General features: G+C 42.0%; 1 protein-coding gene across 1 annotated transcript in view; it reads right to left on the bottom strand.

Annotated features, from left to right (window-relative positions):
- Window positions 1–228: 228 nt before the first annotated feature.
- The window catches only part of BTNL9 (butyrophilin like 9), a 39,024-nt gene continuing 21,655 nt past the window's right edge, over window positions 229–17,597 (bottom strand). The window contains exons 8-11 of the mRNA XM_038551673.1: window positions 5,743–5,763; window positions 5,484–5,510; window positions 2,750–2,776; window positions 229–1,730 (exon numbers count right to left, since the gene is read on the bottom strand). Of these exons, the coding sequence (XP_038407601.1) occupies window positions 1,105–1,730; window positions 2,750–2,776; window positions 5,484–5,510; window positions 5,743–5,763 (701 nt within the window). The 3' untranslated portion in view covers window positions 229–1,104. The remainder of the gene's footprint in view (window positions 1,731–2,749; window positions 2,777–5,483; window positions 5,511–5,742; window positions 5,764–17,597) is intronic.

Raw genomic sequence — 17,597 nt, 5'->3', positions numbered from 1 at the left:
TGGAAGACCATATATTTCTTATTAATCATAATATCACACCTATCTTGTGTTCTCCCTGCCTTAGCCTTGAAGTTCACCCCTTATCTAAGGAGACTTGGTTCTTTTTATTGGAACATAGTACTAAAAACTAAGTTCTGGATGCTAGGTGTGTTCATTGGTACTGGAATGTTATTGTTCCAAAGCTGTCAAAACTGACAGAGCTAGGAACCATATGCATGCACACACAAATCTATTTACCTATTTATTGTGTGTGTATGTGTGCTCCATCTAACTGTACATTATAAAAACCATGAGTTCACAGATCTACTCTTACATTTTCTTCTTTCCTCTTTCATATCTCTGTATTTCATCTCTGACTGAAAAACCTCTCAGCACACATAAGGCATTTTCTTATTTGTGAAATATCTTGTTGAGCAATTCTTGTCATTATTCATCCTTGTCATGATTCATTTGAAAGTTCAAATCATCCCATAACTGATCAGTGGAGCCTCTTCACCCTGGTTCTTATGGCTTTATCACTTTCTGAGCACATTTGAATACAAGATATTCCAGATTCACCTGTACCTTCTCTGTTCCAACCCTGGAATCAGCCGTTTCTCCAAGTTCATTTCAGTGGGAAATGTCATTTAAAACTGGGATCTAAGCCCCAGGTAAAATCACTGTTTATGAGGTATCATTGCTTCTAGACATTTTAGAGCTAGAAAACACATACAAAAAGTATTTTTTAAAAATATGTTAATTGATACCTCTTATCCAATCCAGTAAAGTTTCCCTCTACCTTTCCCCCAGTCCTGTTTCTTTCTGATCTCCAGTGCACGCCATGGCTCCCAACAACATAAATTTATTGTTCCTCCTTTGCTTAGTCCTACCATATACACAAAGGAGCTTTGGAATTCACTCTTTTCATTAAAGAAAATCACATACATATATGCATACATCTATAGACAAAGGTTCCTCTTTTTGTTCCTCTTCTCCGTGGTGAGTCCTTAGCCTTTGCCAACATTTTGGTGATGTTTCCTCCACTCTAGAGGAAGTGGGAGAGCAAATCCCAGCCAGGTATCTAGGAAGCTGCCAAGGACTCAAACCTGTAGGCAAGAGAGTGCCTCACCACAGGCCCAGGGTGGGATCCGAGGGCCCATAGGGCTGTAACCAGGCATCTCTCTCATCCTCTTCAAGGATGCATGTTCTTCTAACAGGCAATGGGCAGATGGTGAGGGGATCTGGGTGTTCACCACCGTCGTGAGCTCTGGGCCTGAAATACGCACAGAGTGTCCCTGAGAAGGTGTCGGTGAAGGTGAAGATATGGGAGCCGTCTGACACATTGAAGAAGGACAGTTTTCCTGCCTCCCAGTCCAGGAAGATACCCACACGCCGTGGTGGCACACGCAGGGTGAGCGCGATGCGGTGCGGGTCCAGGACAAAATACTCACTGTGGTTCCACAGCCCCATCACCCAGTAGCCACTGGCCGGGCTTAGTTGTGCTGGCCCCATGCGTGGCACTGTGGCCAAACACACACCCAGGAACCAGCGGCTGCGCCTGCCAACATGCACTTCCCAGTAGTGGCGGCCACCAGAAAAATGCTGACAGCTCAGCACACACGTCTGCTCAGAGAACCGCTGGGGGTCTCCCATCACAGGGCCAGGCACTGCTGTGCAGGAGGACACACTCTTGCCATCCTCGGAGACTTCCAGGCTGTGGTGGGCGGAGGCTGGATCAAGGGTTACATCCACTGTGCAAAGGCACATGGTTAGTACCTGTGAAGGGTGGTTCTGGGCCTTGTCTGTCCCCTTTTCTGACAGGTAAACCTCCTAGTGCTCCTGGTGGTCACTCCCACCCCTGAAACCACCCCTGTGTACTGAAGCAGCTTGCAAGGCACTTCTGAGCACCTGAAAGCCATAATAAGAATCATATTTCTTTCCTAAACTGGAAGTTTCCTGAATGCCATACCAGGTGCCATGGAGATCGGGAGATAGAAAAGTTTCTAGTCTCTCCCAATTCCTCAAGGGAAAGGGACTCTGGGCTGGTTCAATTCCTCACTGACACACCATTCTGTGTGACCTTGAGATCATCATGTGAGCTCTGAGCCTCAGTTTTTTTAGAAGATTTTATTTATTTATTCATAAGAGACCCACACTGAGAGAGGCAGGCAGAGATATAGGCAGAGGGAGAAGTAGGCTCTGTGCAGGGAGCCTGATGTGGGACTCGATCCCGGGACCATGGGATCATGCTCTGAGCCAAAGGCAGATGCTCAACCACTGAGCCACCCAGGCATCCCTGAGCCTCAGTTTTATAGCAATGTTATGATTTTAAAACTGAAAGGGGCCTCTGAGATCATCCAGTCCAGTGCCTTCCACTCAAATACTCCATCCCTCAAAGCACACCCATTTGATAGATGGGAGCCCTAAGGATCTCTTCTATCTAACGAGGGGTTCCTACAAACTGGCACTAGCAGCCTTCCTGCCAGATGGAAACAAATCTAGTAAAACCCAGAAAGTAATGTGCTTTTAGGACAATATATGTGCACATAAAAAAGCGCGTGTGTGAATGTAATCAGATGTATGCATGCAAGCATGCAGGCACATGTGTCATGTTGTGTATGTGCAAAAGTAGGCTTATGTGTTTGTGTGTGTAGGCTCCATACTTGGCTCCTGGACACAGCCTTCCTCCAATCTCAGTTGTCTCCTCTTCCCTTCTGTTTAAGATCCAACCAACCCAAGTCACAAGTCACAGTCCCTTGACTTCAGTTACCTGCATATTGTTGGGCCGCTCTCCACTCTGAAAGCAAACAGAAAGGGAAAAGACTCAAAGATCTGATTCAGAACTCTGGAACCTTGAAGGGAGGCTCAAAATGCATGAGGGGGTGCCACAAACCTAATGATCTCATTCCCACCATGACAGCTAATTGGAGTCCAGACTGGTCTGGGTTCACAATAGCATTTCTCTAGGAATTTAGGATTAAGTAGGTGGCAGATGTCAGTGCTGGGTTATGCCAGATCTGCAGGCAGTCTGATCTTGTACTGAAAAAAGGCAAGAAAACAAAGCATGTGGGCAAAGAGAACCAATACAGGTGGCTAGGATGCCCTGAAGGTTACACAAGATGTTTTAATCTCTGATCAGCAGAATAAGTCCAAGGAAGTCTGGCTGAACATGGCTTCTGTCCTAAAATGTCCTTTAGATATCCTGATTTGCCTCCTTTCATAACATGAACCATCCTGAGTGGATTTCTGTTTTATTTTATCTTATTCTATTTACAACAGAGCGATCAACAAGTCACAAAATAGCAAAAGTTTATTGCTTCTATTAAGTTTTCAGAGCTCCATAAATTTACAGCAGGGGCTTTAAATCCTGGTTTTACATCAGAATCATTAGTAGACTTTTCAAAACATATAGCTCTTGCATAGTATAACTCAATTCTATAAAGATGTTTATTCTTTCTAAATTTATCTAAAAAGGAGGTGAATGGGTGACAGGCACTGAGGGGGGCACTTGACGGGATGAGCACTGGGTGTTATTCTGTATGTTGGCAAATTGAACACCAATAAAAAATAAATTTATTATTAAAAGAATAAAATAAAATTTAAAGCAATCCCATATAAAACTGCCTTGGGATTTTTAAAGGAATTTTGTAAATTAATCCTAAAATTTGAAATGGACCTAAAAAGGTCCATTCATTTTCAAAAGGAAGCATAAAGGAGGAAAACTTGTACTTTTGGGTATTATAACAGTAAAAACAATGAAGTAATAGGTGGTCAAGAGATAGACTCATCTACATATGGGAACCAAATATGAACTAAAGGCAGTACCTACATCAATAGGAAAATCATGGATGGTGTGGTAGACGTTACTAGGAAAACTCACTCACCATGTAAAGAAAAATAGCTATATCAGCTATATCCTCACATAGCACCAAATAAAATGGCAAATTTCAGGTGGATTAAAGACATACATATAACACATGTAAAGTGAATAGAAGAAAGTGGAAGAGAGTATCTTTATGACCTAAGTGTGAGGAAGGCTTTCTTCCACAAAACTTCAAAAAAGACATGCCATAAGGTACAAATTTGATGAATATATATCTGTATAAAGATATATGTGTGTACACACACACATATATGTCTTATTGATTCAATAAAAGAAAGATAGCAACCTCATACACATACATATATACACATCAACAAAGTTTCAAAACCACAAGTCATTAGGTAAAAATTTGATGACTTAGATTTTATCAAAATTAATGGTTTCTTTTCAATGGAAAACCATGGACACACACACACACACATAAACATATACATATATGTATGTGTGTGTGCTAGTGTATGTGTGATATATGTGATATACATAAGTATCAGGTTCCCTTGAATCAATAAAAGATAGCAAACTCATACTAAAAACAGCAAAGGGGACACTGAGTGGCTCAGTTAAACTTCTGATCCTTGATTTCAGCTCAGGTCTTCATTTCAGAGTCATGAGTTTGAGCCCCACGTTGGGCTCCACATTGGGCATAGAGTGTACTTTTAAAAAAATGGCCAAAGGACAGGAACTGTCAACGTTCAAAAGAGGAAGCCCCAAAAGTCAAATAGCATATGAAGGGATGCCCAAACTTCTTAGTATTCAGAGGAATGCAGACTGAAAGAACAATGAGCAATCACTCATCCCCATTGACTGGCTAACTAAGAAATCTGGCTTATATGGGATGTGGACACATGGAGCCTCCATGCACTACCAATGGCAAGATGATAACACTACCTTCGGGGGATCCCTCTATCCCACTTAGTGACATATTTCCCATTGGCCAGCAATTGCCTTCCTGGGTATACATCCCAGAGAAATCGCCACATAAGGCCAGAAGGTGACAAATTTGAGGCCATTCATTCAGCATTGTGTGCAGTGATGTGGAGTTGGAGGCAGGCTGGATATCTATTCCAAGAAGGTAGCTGACTAAAATGGAGTATACTGCAGCAAGAAGACACAGACCAGATATGGTAACAGGGGTGTATATTAAAACAGGGATGAGTAAGAAAAGCAAGGACTAGCACAAGATGGTAAACATCATTTAAAAAACTGAAATGCTTGTGCATGAAGCAGAAATTCACCCTTTGCAAGCATACAAAATAAAGATGTGCATTAGACTATTTGCTTTATGTGGGGAATGGAGGAAAGGACAGGGGAAAATATTTGCAGAGAGACTAACATGCCCACTCTAGCCCCACAGGTCAGAGTCTTTGAGGGTGGGCACAAAGATCCAGGTGATTCTGATGTGCAATCAGAATTGGCACCAATGGTTTTAATATGCTTACATCTCAGGACAAATGTAAAGTAAATAGGAAAGTAAAACTTGAATATAGCCTCTACTAAGTGACATATTTTAATACATGCCATGTGCCTGTGGAAGAAACTAGAATAAAGTTGGTTAGTCAGAGTGAGTGACTGGGATGTTGGATGTAAAGTGGACAGTGGGAAGGAGATGGACTTCACTCACCAGCCTGGCCTTCAGCCCTTCTCCAGTCTGAAGCAGCCATGGAAAAACAGAATTAAAAACACCAGGTCAATGCTGCTTCCCTGCTCACACATTGCATTTTGCACTCCCCCCGCCCTTCTCCCCTTTCTCCTGCCACCCACATGGCTAGCAGTGTTCCAACCTGGCTATCATACCTGGTTAGGAAATGAGATGGATATATATGGAAAATCAGATGCTAAAAGGTAGACAGGAAGAAATAACCTGAAGAGGGGTCACTTACCAAGCTCTGTCTGAAGCCTCTCTGTAAGCAAAATACACAGAGAAAATGTCAGTCTTTGGGTGAGGGAAACCACCTTCCCAGGGCAGTTAGGCCACTAGGAGGAGATTTCTTATTCTTAAACCACTGCTCATCTCAATCCCATCTTAGTCTCTGTACCACTCATCTGCATGATTCTTATGACTCATCCTATTCTTTGTTCTAAGGCAGAAATCTGCCTGGGGCTAGAAAAGGAAAACAGATCCTGGTACTGAGGGGTCTCTTCCCAGGGGTAATGTCTAGTTTGAGAGGCTACAGTTCATTTACCCTGGATTCAGAAACTTTTCCTGGGGAGGAGGTCTTTCATTAATTCAGGCACTGAGCACAGCCTCTGTGATCCTCAGGGTCACTTACTGTGTCCATTACTTAAAGGACTGGGAAAATTATAAAGGGAAACAAACCATGAGGCTCCTAACCCTGGGTAACAAACAAAGGGTTGTGGAAGGGGAGGTGGGGGGGTGGGGTAACTGGGTGACAGGCACTGAGGAGGGCCTTGATGGGATGAGCACTGAGTGTGATAATATATGTTGGAAAATTGAATTTAAATAAAAACAATAAAGGACTGAGAAGATATCATAGTCAATTATCTCCCCTGGCCAGATATTAAGACTTGGATATTTTGTCACTAGGAATGCATTGCTTTGACTTCTCCACTCAATGCCTTGTTTTAAAAGTAAATCATTCTGCCTAGGAGCTTGGGAAGTTAGTGAAGTAGGAGGACTCTGAGCTCACTCCTTCACATGTTTTCAACTAGATATCATCCATATCCAAAGACTGGCAAAGAGATCTGAAGACTGGCAGAAAAAAAATTCACAACTAAATATAGAGACAAAGCTTTATCTGAAAGATTAAGATGGTCAGAAAGATGGAGGGATGCTCCCTGCACACATGGAGAGAGTAGGGAAAAGGGTCCTCACACAAGGAGGACTGATCCTCATAACATTTGGTTTTAAAAACCAGAGGGGTTGAGTTATGTGAGTTTATAAAACCAGTGGGATTTGGAAGCTGGAGCATTTTTTTGTTATTGTTTGTTTGGGTTTTGTTTTTGTTTATCACAAGTGAAAGAACAGGACAAGGACAAGGCAGAGAACTAAACAAAACAGATAGAAGTAACATGTCTGATAGAGAATTTAAAGCAATGATCCTAAGGAACTCACTGGATTTGAGAAAAGACTGGAAGACATGACTGAGTTCCTTAGCACAGAAATAAGAAGAAACAGCAGAGGGCAAATGAAATGAAAACATGCTTGATGGAGCAAACAGCAGGCTGGAAAAAGCAAAGGAATGAATTAGTGACCAGAAGACAGAGTAACAGAGAACCAACAAGCTGAACAAAAGAGAGAGAGAAGAATTATGCAAAACAAGAATAGACCTAGGGAACTCAGTAACTGCATCAAACATAATAACGTTTGTATTATAGGAGTCCCAGAACAAGAGAGAGAGAGAAAGGGGGACAGAAAATTTATCTGAAGAAATAATAACTGAAAACCTCCCTAAACTGGAGGAGGGAACAAATATCCAGCCTAGGAAGTACAGAGAATTCCCATCAAAACCAACAAGAGCAGATCGAACTAAGACTTACAGTAATTAAATTCACAAAATACAGTCATAGAGGAGGTAAGATGGTGGAAGAGTAGGGGAACTCATTTCATCTGGTCCCCTGAATTTAGCTAGATAACTATCAAATCAGTATGAATACCCATGAATTCAACCTGAGATGTAAGAAATGAATTGCTGGAACTTGACAAGTAGAAAAGCGACCACTTTCTGCATGATAGGAGGTGCAGAGAAATGAATCCAAAGCAATATATTGGAAGATTAATGGTGGGGGGAGGGAGCCTCCATAAGCCAACTACTGGAAAGTAATACAGCCCCAGAGCACAAAATCAGAACCCTTAGAAGTCTGCTCTAGTGAGAGACTTCCCTGCCTGAAAGGTGCTCTGGTGGTGAAATAGGGAAGAATCTTGGTTGAGACAGTGTGGTCTCAGGACCCTTGGAGTCACAGAAAGAACAGGGGTTCCTGAGCTGGTGAGTTCCCAAGCATTGGAGTGGGGAAACTGGTTATTGTCAGCGAGCCAGGGAAGGGGCTCTCAACTCAGTTTACCATAAACCACAAGCCATGGGCTGATTGGGTGACCACTCTCCATGTGAGGATTCTGCAAAGGACAGGAATACAGGAACCCTCCACCTTCCCCTGGGAAGGGTGGACTGGATGGGCACATGACTAGGCAATAGCTCTCAGTGTGGGGACCCTGTAAAGGACAGTGATGGGGCAACCCCCCCCTTCCCCCAGGTGGGGTGAAGCGGGTATGCAAATGATCAGGCAACTGTTCTAAGGACCAAGTCACTACAAAGTGCAGAAACAGGGGACCTTCTGCCTTCCCCAGGAGGATCAGTGTGGGTGCGCACCACAGGAGTCTGCAGGATTTGGCATACACAAAAGTGAAAGCAAATGGTTTACTGAAGAGAGGGGACTGTGATCTTTCTGCTCTGGGGCTAGAGATCAGGGCACAGCCATTTTTGTTTTGGTCCTCTAAAGGGGTGTATAAAGCCCTCAGGGAACAAAAAGCCACACAGATCAACCAAAAAGAGCTTACACTGAGACCAATCATCCAACAAAAGGGAGTGTGCAACTCTGCCCAGAAAAATCACCATAGCAGGCACGTATCAGGAGGTTAGCTGGAACAACAGGCCTGAATAGCAGGTTTATGGACCTCGAAGGAGTGCAAAACTCCAGCATTAGGGGAAAACAGTATAAAGAATTTGTGGTATTTTCTCATAATTCATTTATCTTTCGGTTTAAAATTTTCCTTTTTATCTTTTTTCAACTAGTTTCTTGTTTTATCAACTCTTATTTTAAGTCTTTTTAAAACTTCTATGTTTTACATTTACATTTTCTAGATATATTCTTCATTTTTGGCTTCCTTTCACTCTTCAATTGAATTTTGTATATATGTGTGACTTTTGCTTTCTTTAAAATTTTGGGACTTAGAGTCTTCTAACGCATAGACCAAACTATATTCAGGACCAAGTGAATCACCGTTTTGTCCACTTGTGAGATTACATTCACTCTCCCTCCCCCAATGTTTTCTCTCTTTTTTTTAACCCCTTTTCCCTTTTCTTTGTCTTTTTTCTTTCTTTCTTTCTTTCCTTTTTGTTTGTTTCTGATCTCTTTGGATTTGTCTAGTGTGTATTTCACTTGGGTCATGATTGATATTTTTGACTTTGTTCACTCATTCATCTATTCTTCTTTGGGCAAAATGACTAGAAGGAGGAATTCAAAACAAAGAAAGAACCATCACATCATGTGATTATGAGCACTGGGCATTATACACAACTAATGAATTATTGTAAACTACATTTGAAACTAATGATGTATGATATGTTAGCTAATTGAATTTAAATTTTAAAAAGGATGCTAAAAAAAGAAACAGAGCCAATACTCTCTATCACAGACCTAATAGATATGGATATAAGTAAAATGTCAGAGCTGGAATTCAGGATAACAGTTATAAAGTTACTGGCTGAACTTAAAGAAAGCATAAAAGACTCTAGAGAATCTTAGTACAGAAATGAACTAATCAGGCCCAAATTTAAAATGCTCCAAATGAGATACAGTCTAATTTGGATGCTCTACCAGCTAGGGTAAATGAGGCAGAAGAGAGAGTCAGTGACATAGTAGATAAATTGATGGAAAAGAAGGAAGTTGAGGAAAAGAGATAAAAACAACTAATGGATCATGAGGGGGAATTTTCAGAAATCAACGATTTCAAAATATGAAAAAATATTAGAATTATTGGTGTCCCTGAAGAGGAATAAATACCCACCATTTGCTTCAACGTGGATGGAAATGGAGGGTATTATCCTGAGTGAAGTGAGTCAATCAGAGAAGGACAAACATTATATGTTCTCATTCATTTGGGGAATATAAATAATAGTGAAAGGGAATATAAGGGAAGGGAGAAGAAATGTGTGGGAAATATCAGAAAGGGAGACAGAACATAAAGACTCCTAACTCTGGGAAGCGAACTGGGGGTGGTGGAAGGGGAGGAGGGTGGGGGGTGGGGGTGAATGGGTGGCGGGCACTGAGGGGGGCACTTGACGGGATGAGCACTGGGTGTTATTCTGTATGTTGGTAAATTGAACACCAATAAAAAATAAATTTATTTAAAAAGTCCACAATAGCCAAACTGTGGAAGGAGCCTCGGTGTCCATCAAAAGATGAATGGATAAAGAAGATGTGGTTTATGTATACAATGGAATATTACTCAGCCATTAGAAACGACAAATACCCACCATTTGCTTCAATGTGGATGGAACTGCAGAGTATTATGCTGAGTGAAGTAAGTTAATCGGAGAAGGACAAACATTATATGTTCTCCTTCCTTTGGGGAATATAAATAATAGTGAAAGGGAATATAAGGGAAGGGAGAAGAAATGTGTGGGAAATATCAGAAAGGGAGACAGAACATAGAGACTCCTAACTCTGGGAAACGAACTAAGGGTGGTGGAAGGGGAGGAGGGTGGGGGGTGGAGGTGAATGGGTGACGGGCACTGAGGGGGGCACTTGAGGGCATGAGCACTTGGTGTTATTCTGTATGTTGGCAAAGTGAACACCAATAAAAAATAAATTTATTATAAAAAAATTAAAAAATAAATTTATTTAAAAAAAATGACCCAGGGGGAGAGGAGGGCAGAGTATATTTGAGCAAATCAGAGCTGAGAACTTCCCTAATCTGGGGAAAGAAACAGGCATTCAAGTCCAAGTGGTAGAGAGGACCCCCTCCCAAACTCAATAAAAATAGATCGACACTCTGGCATATCTCTGAAGCTTGAAAATTTCAGAGATAAAGAGAAATCAGATAAGAGAAAATATGAAAGCAGGTTGAGACAAGAGGTTCTTAACCTATAAGGGCAGGAACAGTAGACTGGCATTAGACCTATCCACAGAGACCTGGCAGGCCAGAAAGGGCTGGCATAACATATTCAAGGTACTACATGAGGAAAAAACGACATCAAAAATACTTTATCCAACAAGGCCATCATTCAGAATGGAAGGCAAGATAAAGAGCTTCCAGGACAGACAGAAACTGAAAGAATATGTGACCACCAAGCCAGCCCTCCAAGAAATACTAAAGAGGATCCTGTAAGCAAAGAGGGAGCCCAAGAGCAACATAGGCCAGAAATAAACAGAGACAACTTGCAGAAACAGAGACTGTACAACGACACTAAATTCATATCTTGCATTATTTACTCTGAATGTGAGTGGGCTAAATACTCCACTCAAAAGACACAGGGTATCAGATTGAATAAAAGAGCAAGACCCATCCATATGCTGTCTACAAGAGACTCTTTAAACCTAAAGATACCTTAAAACTGAAAATGAGGGTGTGGAGAATGATTTACCATGCAAATAGACCTCAAAAGAAAGCTGGAATAGCAATTCTCATATCAGATAAATTAGATTTTAAACCAAAGACTGTAGTAGGAGATGAAGAGAGACACTATATCATACTTAAAGGGTCTATCCAACAGTAAGATATTAAAAATATAAATAATATAAATATTTAAAATATTTATAATTGTTAGATCTCCCAATCTAGGAGCAGCCAATTATATAAACCAATTAATAACCAAATTAAAAAGAAAACACATAGATGATAAGGCATTGGTAGTAAGGGACTTCAACATCCCACTCATAGCAATGGACATATAATCTACTAAACAGAAGATCACCAAAGAAACAAGGACTTTGAATTACATACTGGACCAGATGGACTTCACAGATACATAGAGAACATTCCATCCTAAAGCAACAGAATAGACATTCTTCTCAATTGCACATGGAACATTCTCCAGAATAGACAACATACTGGGTCATAAATCAAGTCTCAACCAATACCAAAAGACTGGGATTATTCCCTGCATATTTTCAACCACAGTGCTTTGAAACTTGCACTCATTCAGAAGAGGAAAACTGGAAGGAATTCAAACACTTGAAGGTTAAAGAGAATCCTACTAAAAAATGAATGAGTCAATCAGGAAATTAAAGAACTAAAAAGATTTATGCAAGTATTGAAAATGAAAGTACAACTGTTCAAAACCTTTAGGATATAATAAAGGTGGTCTTAAGAGAGAAGTACATTTCAACAGAAGCCTCTCTCAAAAAAACTAGAAAAATCTCAAAAACACAAGCTAAACTTCCAACTAAAGAAATTAGAGAAGAATAGCAAATAAAGCCTAAATCAAGCAGGAGAATAGAAATATTAAAGATTAAAGCAGAAATCAATGAAATAGAAACCAAAATAACAGTAGAACAGATCAACTAAAGTAGGAGGTGGTTCTTTGAAAAAATTAATAAGATCAATAAACCCTTGGCCAGACTTATTAAAAATGAAAGAGAAAGGACTCAAATTAGGAAATCATGAATGAAAAGGGAAAGATCACAAACACCACCAAGTAAATGTAAATGATTTTAAGAACATATTATGAGCAAGTATATGCCAATGAATTAGGGCAATCTGGGAGAAATGGATGCATTCCTAGAAAATTATAAACTACTAAAACAGAAACAAGAAAAAATAGAAAACCTGAACAGACCCATAACCAGCAAGGAAATTGGAGCAGTCATCAAAAACCTCCCAAGAAACAAGAGTTCAAGACCAGATGGCTTCCCAGGGGAATTTTGTCAAACATTTAAAGAAATAATACCTATTCTACTGAAGCTGTTTCAAAAGATAGAAATAGAAAATATCTACAGCCATTCTATAAAGCCAGCATTATCTTGTCCCCAAACCAAAGACCCCATCAAAAAGGAGAGTTACAGACAAATATTCCTGATGAACTTACCAAGAAATGAGCCAATAGGATCCAATAGTACATTAAAAGGTTTATTAACCACAACCAAGTGTGATATATTCCTGGGACGGAGGGTGGTTCAACATCCCCAAATCAATTGTGACAGATCACATTAATAAAAGAAAAGATAAGAAACATAAGACCCTCTCAATTGATGTAGAAAAAGAACTTGAGGGATGCCTAGGTGGCTCAGTGGTTTAGGGCCTGCCTTCAGCCCAGGGTGTGATCCTGGAGTCCCTGCCTGAGTCCCACATCGCCTTCCTGCATGGAGCCTGCTTCTCCCTCTGCCTATGTCTCTGCCTCTCTTTCCCCCTGTGTCTCTCATGAATAAATGAATAAAATCTTAAAAAAATAAAAAGCACTTGACAAAATACAGTATCTTTTCTTGCCAAAAACTCTCCACAGTATAGGGAAAGAAGGAACATACCTCAATATCATAAAAGCCATCTACAAAAATCCCACAGTGAATATCATTCTCAAAGGGGAAAAACTGAGAACTTTCACCCCTATACTTAGAAACACAGCAGGGATGCCCACTCACACTCTCACTGCTGTTGTTCAACATAGTACTGGAATTCCTAGCCTCAACAATAAGACAGAAAAAAGAAACAAAAGGCATTTAATTTGGCAAAGAAAAACTCTCTTCACAGATGATATGATACTGTATATGTAGAACCCAAAGACTCTGCCCCCAAATTGCGAGAACTCATAAAGCAATTCAGCAACTTGGCAAGATTTAAAATAAATGCACAGAAATCAGTTGCATTTCTATACACCAAAAATGAGACAGAAGAAAGAGAAGTTAAGGAATTGATCCTATTTACTATGTGGGATAAAATCCCACATCAAGATCCTCATTGGGAGCCTGCCTCTCCCTCTGCCTATGTCTCTGCCTTTCTCTGTGTGTCATAAACAAACAAACAAACAAACAAACAAACAAACAAACCTGGAGGGTATTATGCTGAGTGAAATAAGTCAATCGGAAAGGGACAAACATTATATGGTCTCATTCATTTGGGGAACATAAAAATTAGTGAAAGGGAATAAAGGGAAAGGAGAGAAAATGAGTGAAAATATGAGTGAGGGTCACAAAACATGAGAGACACCTAACTCTGGGAAATGAACAAGAGGTAGTGGAAGGGGAGGTGGGCAGGGGGCTGGGGTGACTGGGTGATGGGCACTTGGTGGGATGAGCACTGGGTGTTATGCTGTATGTTGGCAAATTGAACTCCAATAAAAAATTTAAAAAAAAAAGAAAATAGAATTTCAACATCAAAAAAAAGTCCCACACCAGGCTCCTCACGGGGAGCCTGCCTCTCCCTATTTCTCTGCCTCTCTCTGTGTGTTTTAAACAAACAAACAAATAAATAAATAAATAAAATCTTTAAAAAAACCTAACATAGGAAAAAAGAAAAAATATTCCAAAAATATATGGAGGAAAAATTTTATTTTTTTTTAATTTTTATTTATTTATATAGTCAGAGAGAGAGAGAGAGAGAGAGAGGCAGAGACACAGGCAGAGGGAGAAGCAGGCCCCATGCACCGGGAGCCCGACGTGGGATTCGATTCCGGGTCTCCAGGATCGTGCCCTGGGCCAAAGGCAGGCGCCAAACCGCTGGGCCCCCCACGGATCCCTGGAGGAAAAATTTTAAAAGGAGCAAACAAAAGAAATCAATAACTTGTAAGTGAAAATAAATACGAGTCTCAGAACATTTTCAACAGAAGCTTTGCAAGCCAAAAGAAAGTAGCCTTTTTTCTTTTTTTTGAAGTGCTGAGTGGGTAAGATATGCAACCAAGATACTCTATCCAGAACTCTGAACTCTGACTATTGTTCAGACTAGAAGGAGAGATAAAGACTTACCCAACAACAATTAAAGGACCTCATGACCACTAAACAAGTGCTTTAAGAATTGTTAAAATAGAGGAGGGGCAGGATGGCGGAGGAGTAGGGTCCCCGAGTCACCTGTCCCCACCAAATTACCTAGATAACCTTCCAATCATCCTGAAAATCTACGAATTCGGCCTGAGATTTAAAGAGAGACCAGCTGGAATGCTACAGTGAGAAGAGTTCGCGCTTCTATCAGGTAGGAAGACGGGGAAAAAGAAATAAAGAAACAAAAGGCCTCTGAGGGGGAGGGGCCCGCGAGGAGCCAGGCTGAGGCCGGGGCGAGTGTCCCCAGGACAGGAGAGCCCCGTCCCGGAGGAGCAGGAGCTGCACCGACCTTCCCGGGCGGAAAGGGGCTCGCAGGGGGTTGGAGCAGGACCCAGGAGGGCGGGGATGCCCTCGGGCTCCCGGGGACACTAACAGACACCTGCGCCCCGGGAGAGTGCGCCGAGCTCCCTAAGGGCTGCAGCGCGCACGGCGGGACCCGGAGCAGCTCGGAGGGGCTCGGGGGCGGCTCAGCGGAGGGGGCTGCGGGGCGGGAGCAGCTCGGGGGGCTCGGGGGAGGCTCCGCGGAGGGGGCTGCGGGGCGGGAGCAGCTCGGGGGGCTCGGGGGAGGCTCCGCGGAGGGGGCTGCGGGGCGGGAGCGCGAATCCAACAGCGCAGGCCCCGGAGCACAGGGCACCGGGACACAGCCCAGGATCCGGCCTCCCCCGGGACAGGCAGAGGCCGGGAGGGCCCAGGACCGCGAGGACGCTCCTGCCCCGAGCTGAGCAGATCAGCGGCCCCGCCCAGAGCCTCCAGGCCCTGCAGAGGCAGAGCTCAGTAGTCACTGCGGGAGCTGAATCCAGGGCTGCAGAGCTGCCGCCGCCACTGGGGTTGTTCCTCCTGGGACCTCACGGGGTAAACAACCCCCACTGAGCCCTGCACCAGACAGGGGGCAGAGCAGCTCCCCCAAGTGCTAACACCTGAAAATGAGCACAACAGGCCCCTCCCCCAGAAGACCAGCTGGACTGACAACTTCCAGGAGAAGCCAAGGGACTTAAAGTACACAGAATCAGAAGATACTCCCCCGTGTTTTTTTTTTTTTTTTCATTTTGATTTCTGTTTGCTTCCCCCACCCTTTTTTCCTTTTTTTTCTTTTTCTTTCTCTTTTTCTTCTCTTTTTTTCTTCCTTTTTTCTTTTTCCCTTTTCTTTCCTTCTTTTTCCCTCTCTTCTCCTTTTCCCAATACAACTTGTTTTTGGCCACTCTGCACTGAGCCAAAGGACTAGAAGGAAAACCTCACCTCAAAAGAAAGAATCAGAAACAGTCTTCTCTCCCACAAAATTACAAAATCTGGATTACAATTCAATGTCAGAAAGCCAATTCAGAAGCACTATTATACAGCTACTGGTGGCTCTAGAAAAAAGCATAAAGGACTCAAGAGACGTCATGACTGCAGAATTTATTTATTTATTTATTTATTTATTTATTTATTTATTTATTTTTATTTATGATAGTCACAGAGAGAGAGAGAGAGAGAGAGAGAGAGGCTGAGACACAGGCAGAGGGAGAAGCAGGCTCCATGCACCAGCAGCCCGATGTGGGATTCGATCCTGGGTCTCCAGGACCACGCCCTGGGCCAAAGGCAGGCGCCAAACCGCTGCGCCACCCAGGGATCCCATGACTACAGAATTTAGATCCAATCAGGCAGAAATTAAAAATCAATTGAATGAGATACAATCCAAACTAGAAGTCCTAATGACGAGGGTTAACAAGGTGCAAGAACGAGTGAGTGACATAGAAGACAAGTTGATGGCAAAGAGGGAAACTGAGGAAAAAAGAGACAAACAATTAAAACACCATGAAGACAGATTAAGGGAAATAAACGACAGCCTGAGGAAGAAAAACCTACGTTCAATTGGGGTTCCTGAGGGCGCCAAAAGGGCCAGAGGGCCAGAATATGTACTTGAACAAATCCTATCTGGAAACTTCCCTAATCTGGGAAGGGAAACAGGCATTCAGATCCAGGAAATAGAGAGATCCCCCCCTAAAATCAGTAAAAACCGTTCAACACCTCGACATTTAATAGTTAAGCGTTCAAATTCCAAAGATAAAGAGAAGATCCTTAAAGCTGCAAGAGACAAGAAATCCCTGACCTTTATGGGGAGGAGTATTAGGGTAACAGCAGACCTCTCCACAGAGACCTGGCAGGCCAGAAAGGGCTGGCAGGATATATTCAGCGTCCTAAATGAGAAGAACATGCAACCAAGAATACTTTATCCAGCAAGGCTCTCATTCAAAACAGAAGGAGAGATAAAGAGCTTCCAACAGGCAGGAACTGAAAGAATATGTGACCTCCAAACCAGCTCTGCAAGAAATTTTAAGGGGGACTCTTAAAATTCCCCTTTAAGAAGAAGTTCAGTGCAACAATCCACAAAAACAAGGACTGAATAGATATCATGATGACCCTAAACTCATATCCTTCGATAGTAACTCTGAACGTGAACGGGCTTAATGACCCCATCAAAAGGCGCAGGGTTTCAGACTGACTGGATAAAAAAGCAGGACCCATCTATTTGCTGTCTACAAGAGACTCATTTTAGACAGAAAGAAGGACACCTACAACCTGAAAATAAAAGGTTGGAGGACCATTTACCATTCAAATGGTCCTCAAAAGAAAGCAGGGGTAGCCATCCTTATATCAGATAAACTAAAATTTACCCCGAAGACTGTAGTGAGAGATGAAGAGGGACACTATCTCATACTTAAAGGATCTATCCAACAAGAGGACTTAACAATCCTCAATATATATGCCCCAACTGTGGGAGCTGCCAAATATTTAAACCAATTAATAACCAAAGTGAAGAAACACTTAGATAATAATACACTTATACTTGGTGACTTCAATCTAGCTCTTTCTACCCTCCATAGTTCTTCTAAGCACAACATCTCCAAAGAAACGAGAGCTTTAAATATACACTAATGATACACTAGACCAGATGGATTTTGCAGATATCTATAGAACTTACATCCAAACTCAACTGAATACACATTCTTCTCAAGTGCACATGGAACTTTCTCCAGAATAGACCACA

This window comes from Canis lupus, chromosome 11, assembly GCF_011100685.1.
Source record: "Canis lupus familiaris isolate Mischka breed German Shepherd chromosome 11, alternate assembly UU_Cfam_GSD_1.0, whole genome shotgun sequence".
Taxonomy (NCBI): Eukaryota; Metazoa; Chordata; class Mammalia; order Carnivora; family Canidae; genus Canis; species Canis lupus.
The sequence above is the reverse complement of the archived record's forward strand: the minus strand, read 5'-3'. Positions and strand labels throughout refer to the sequence as shown.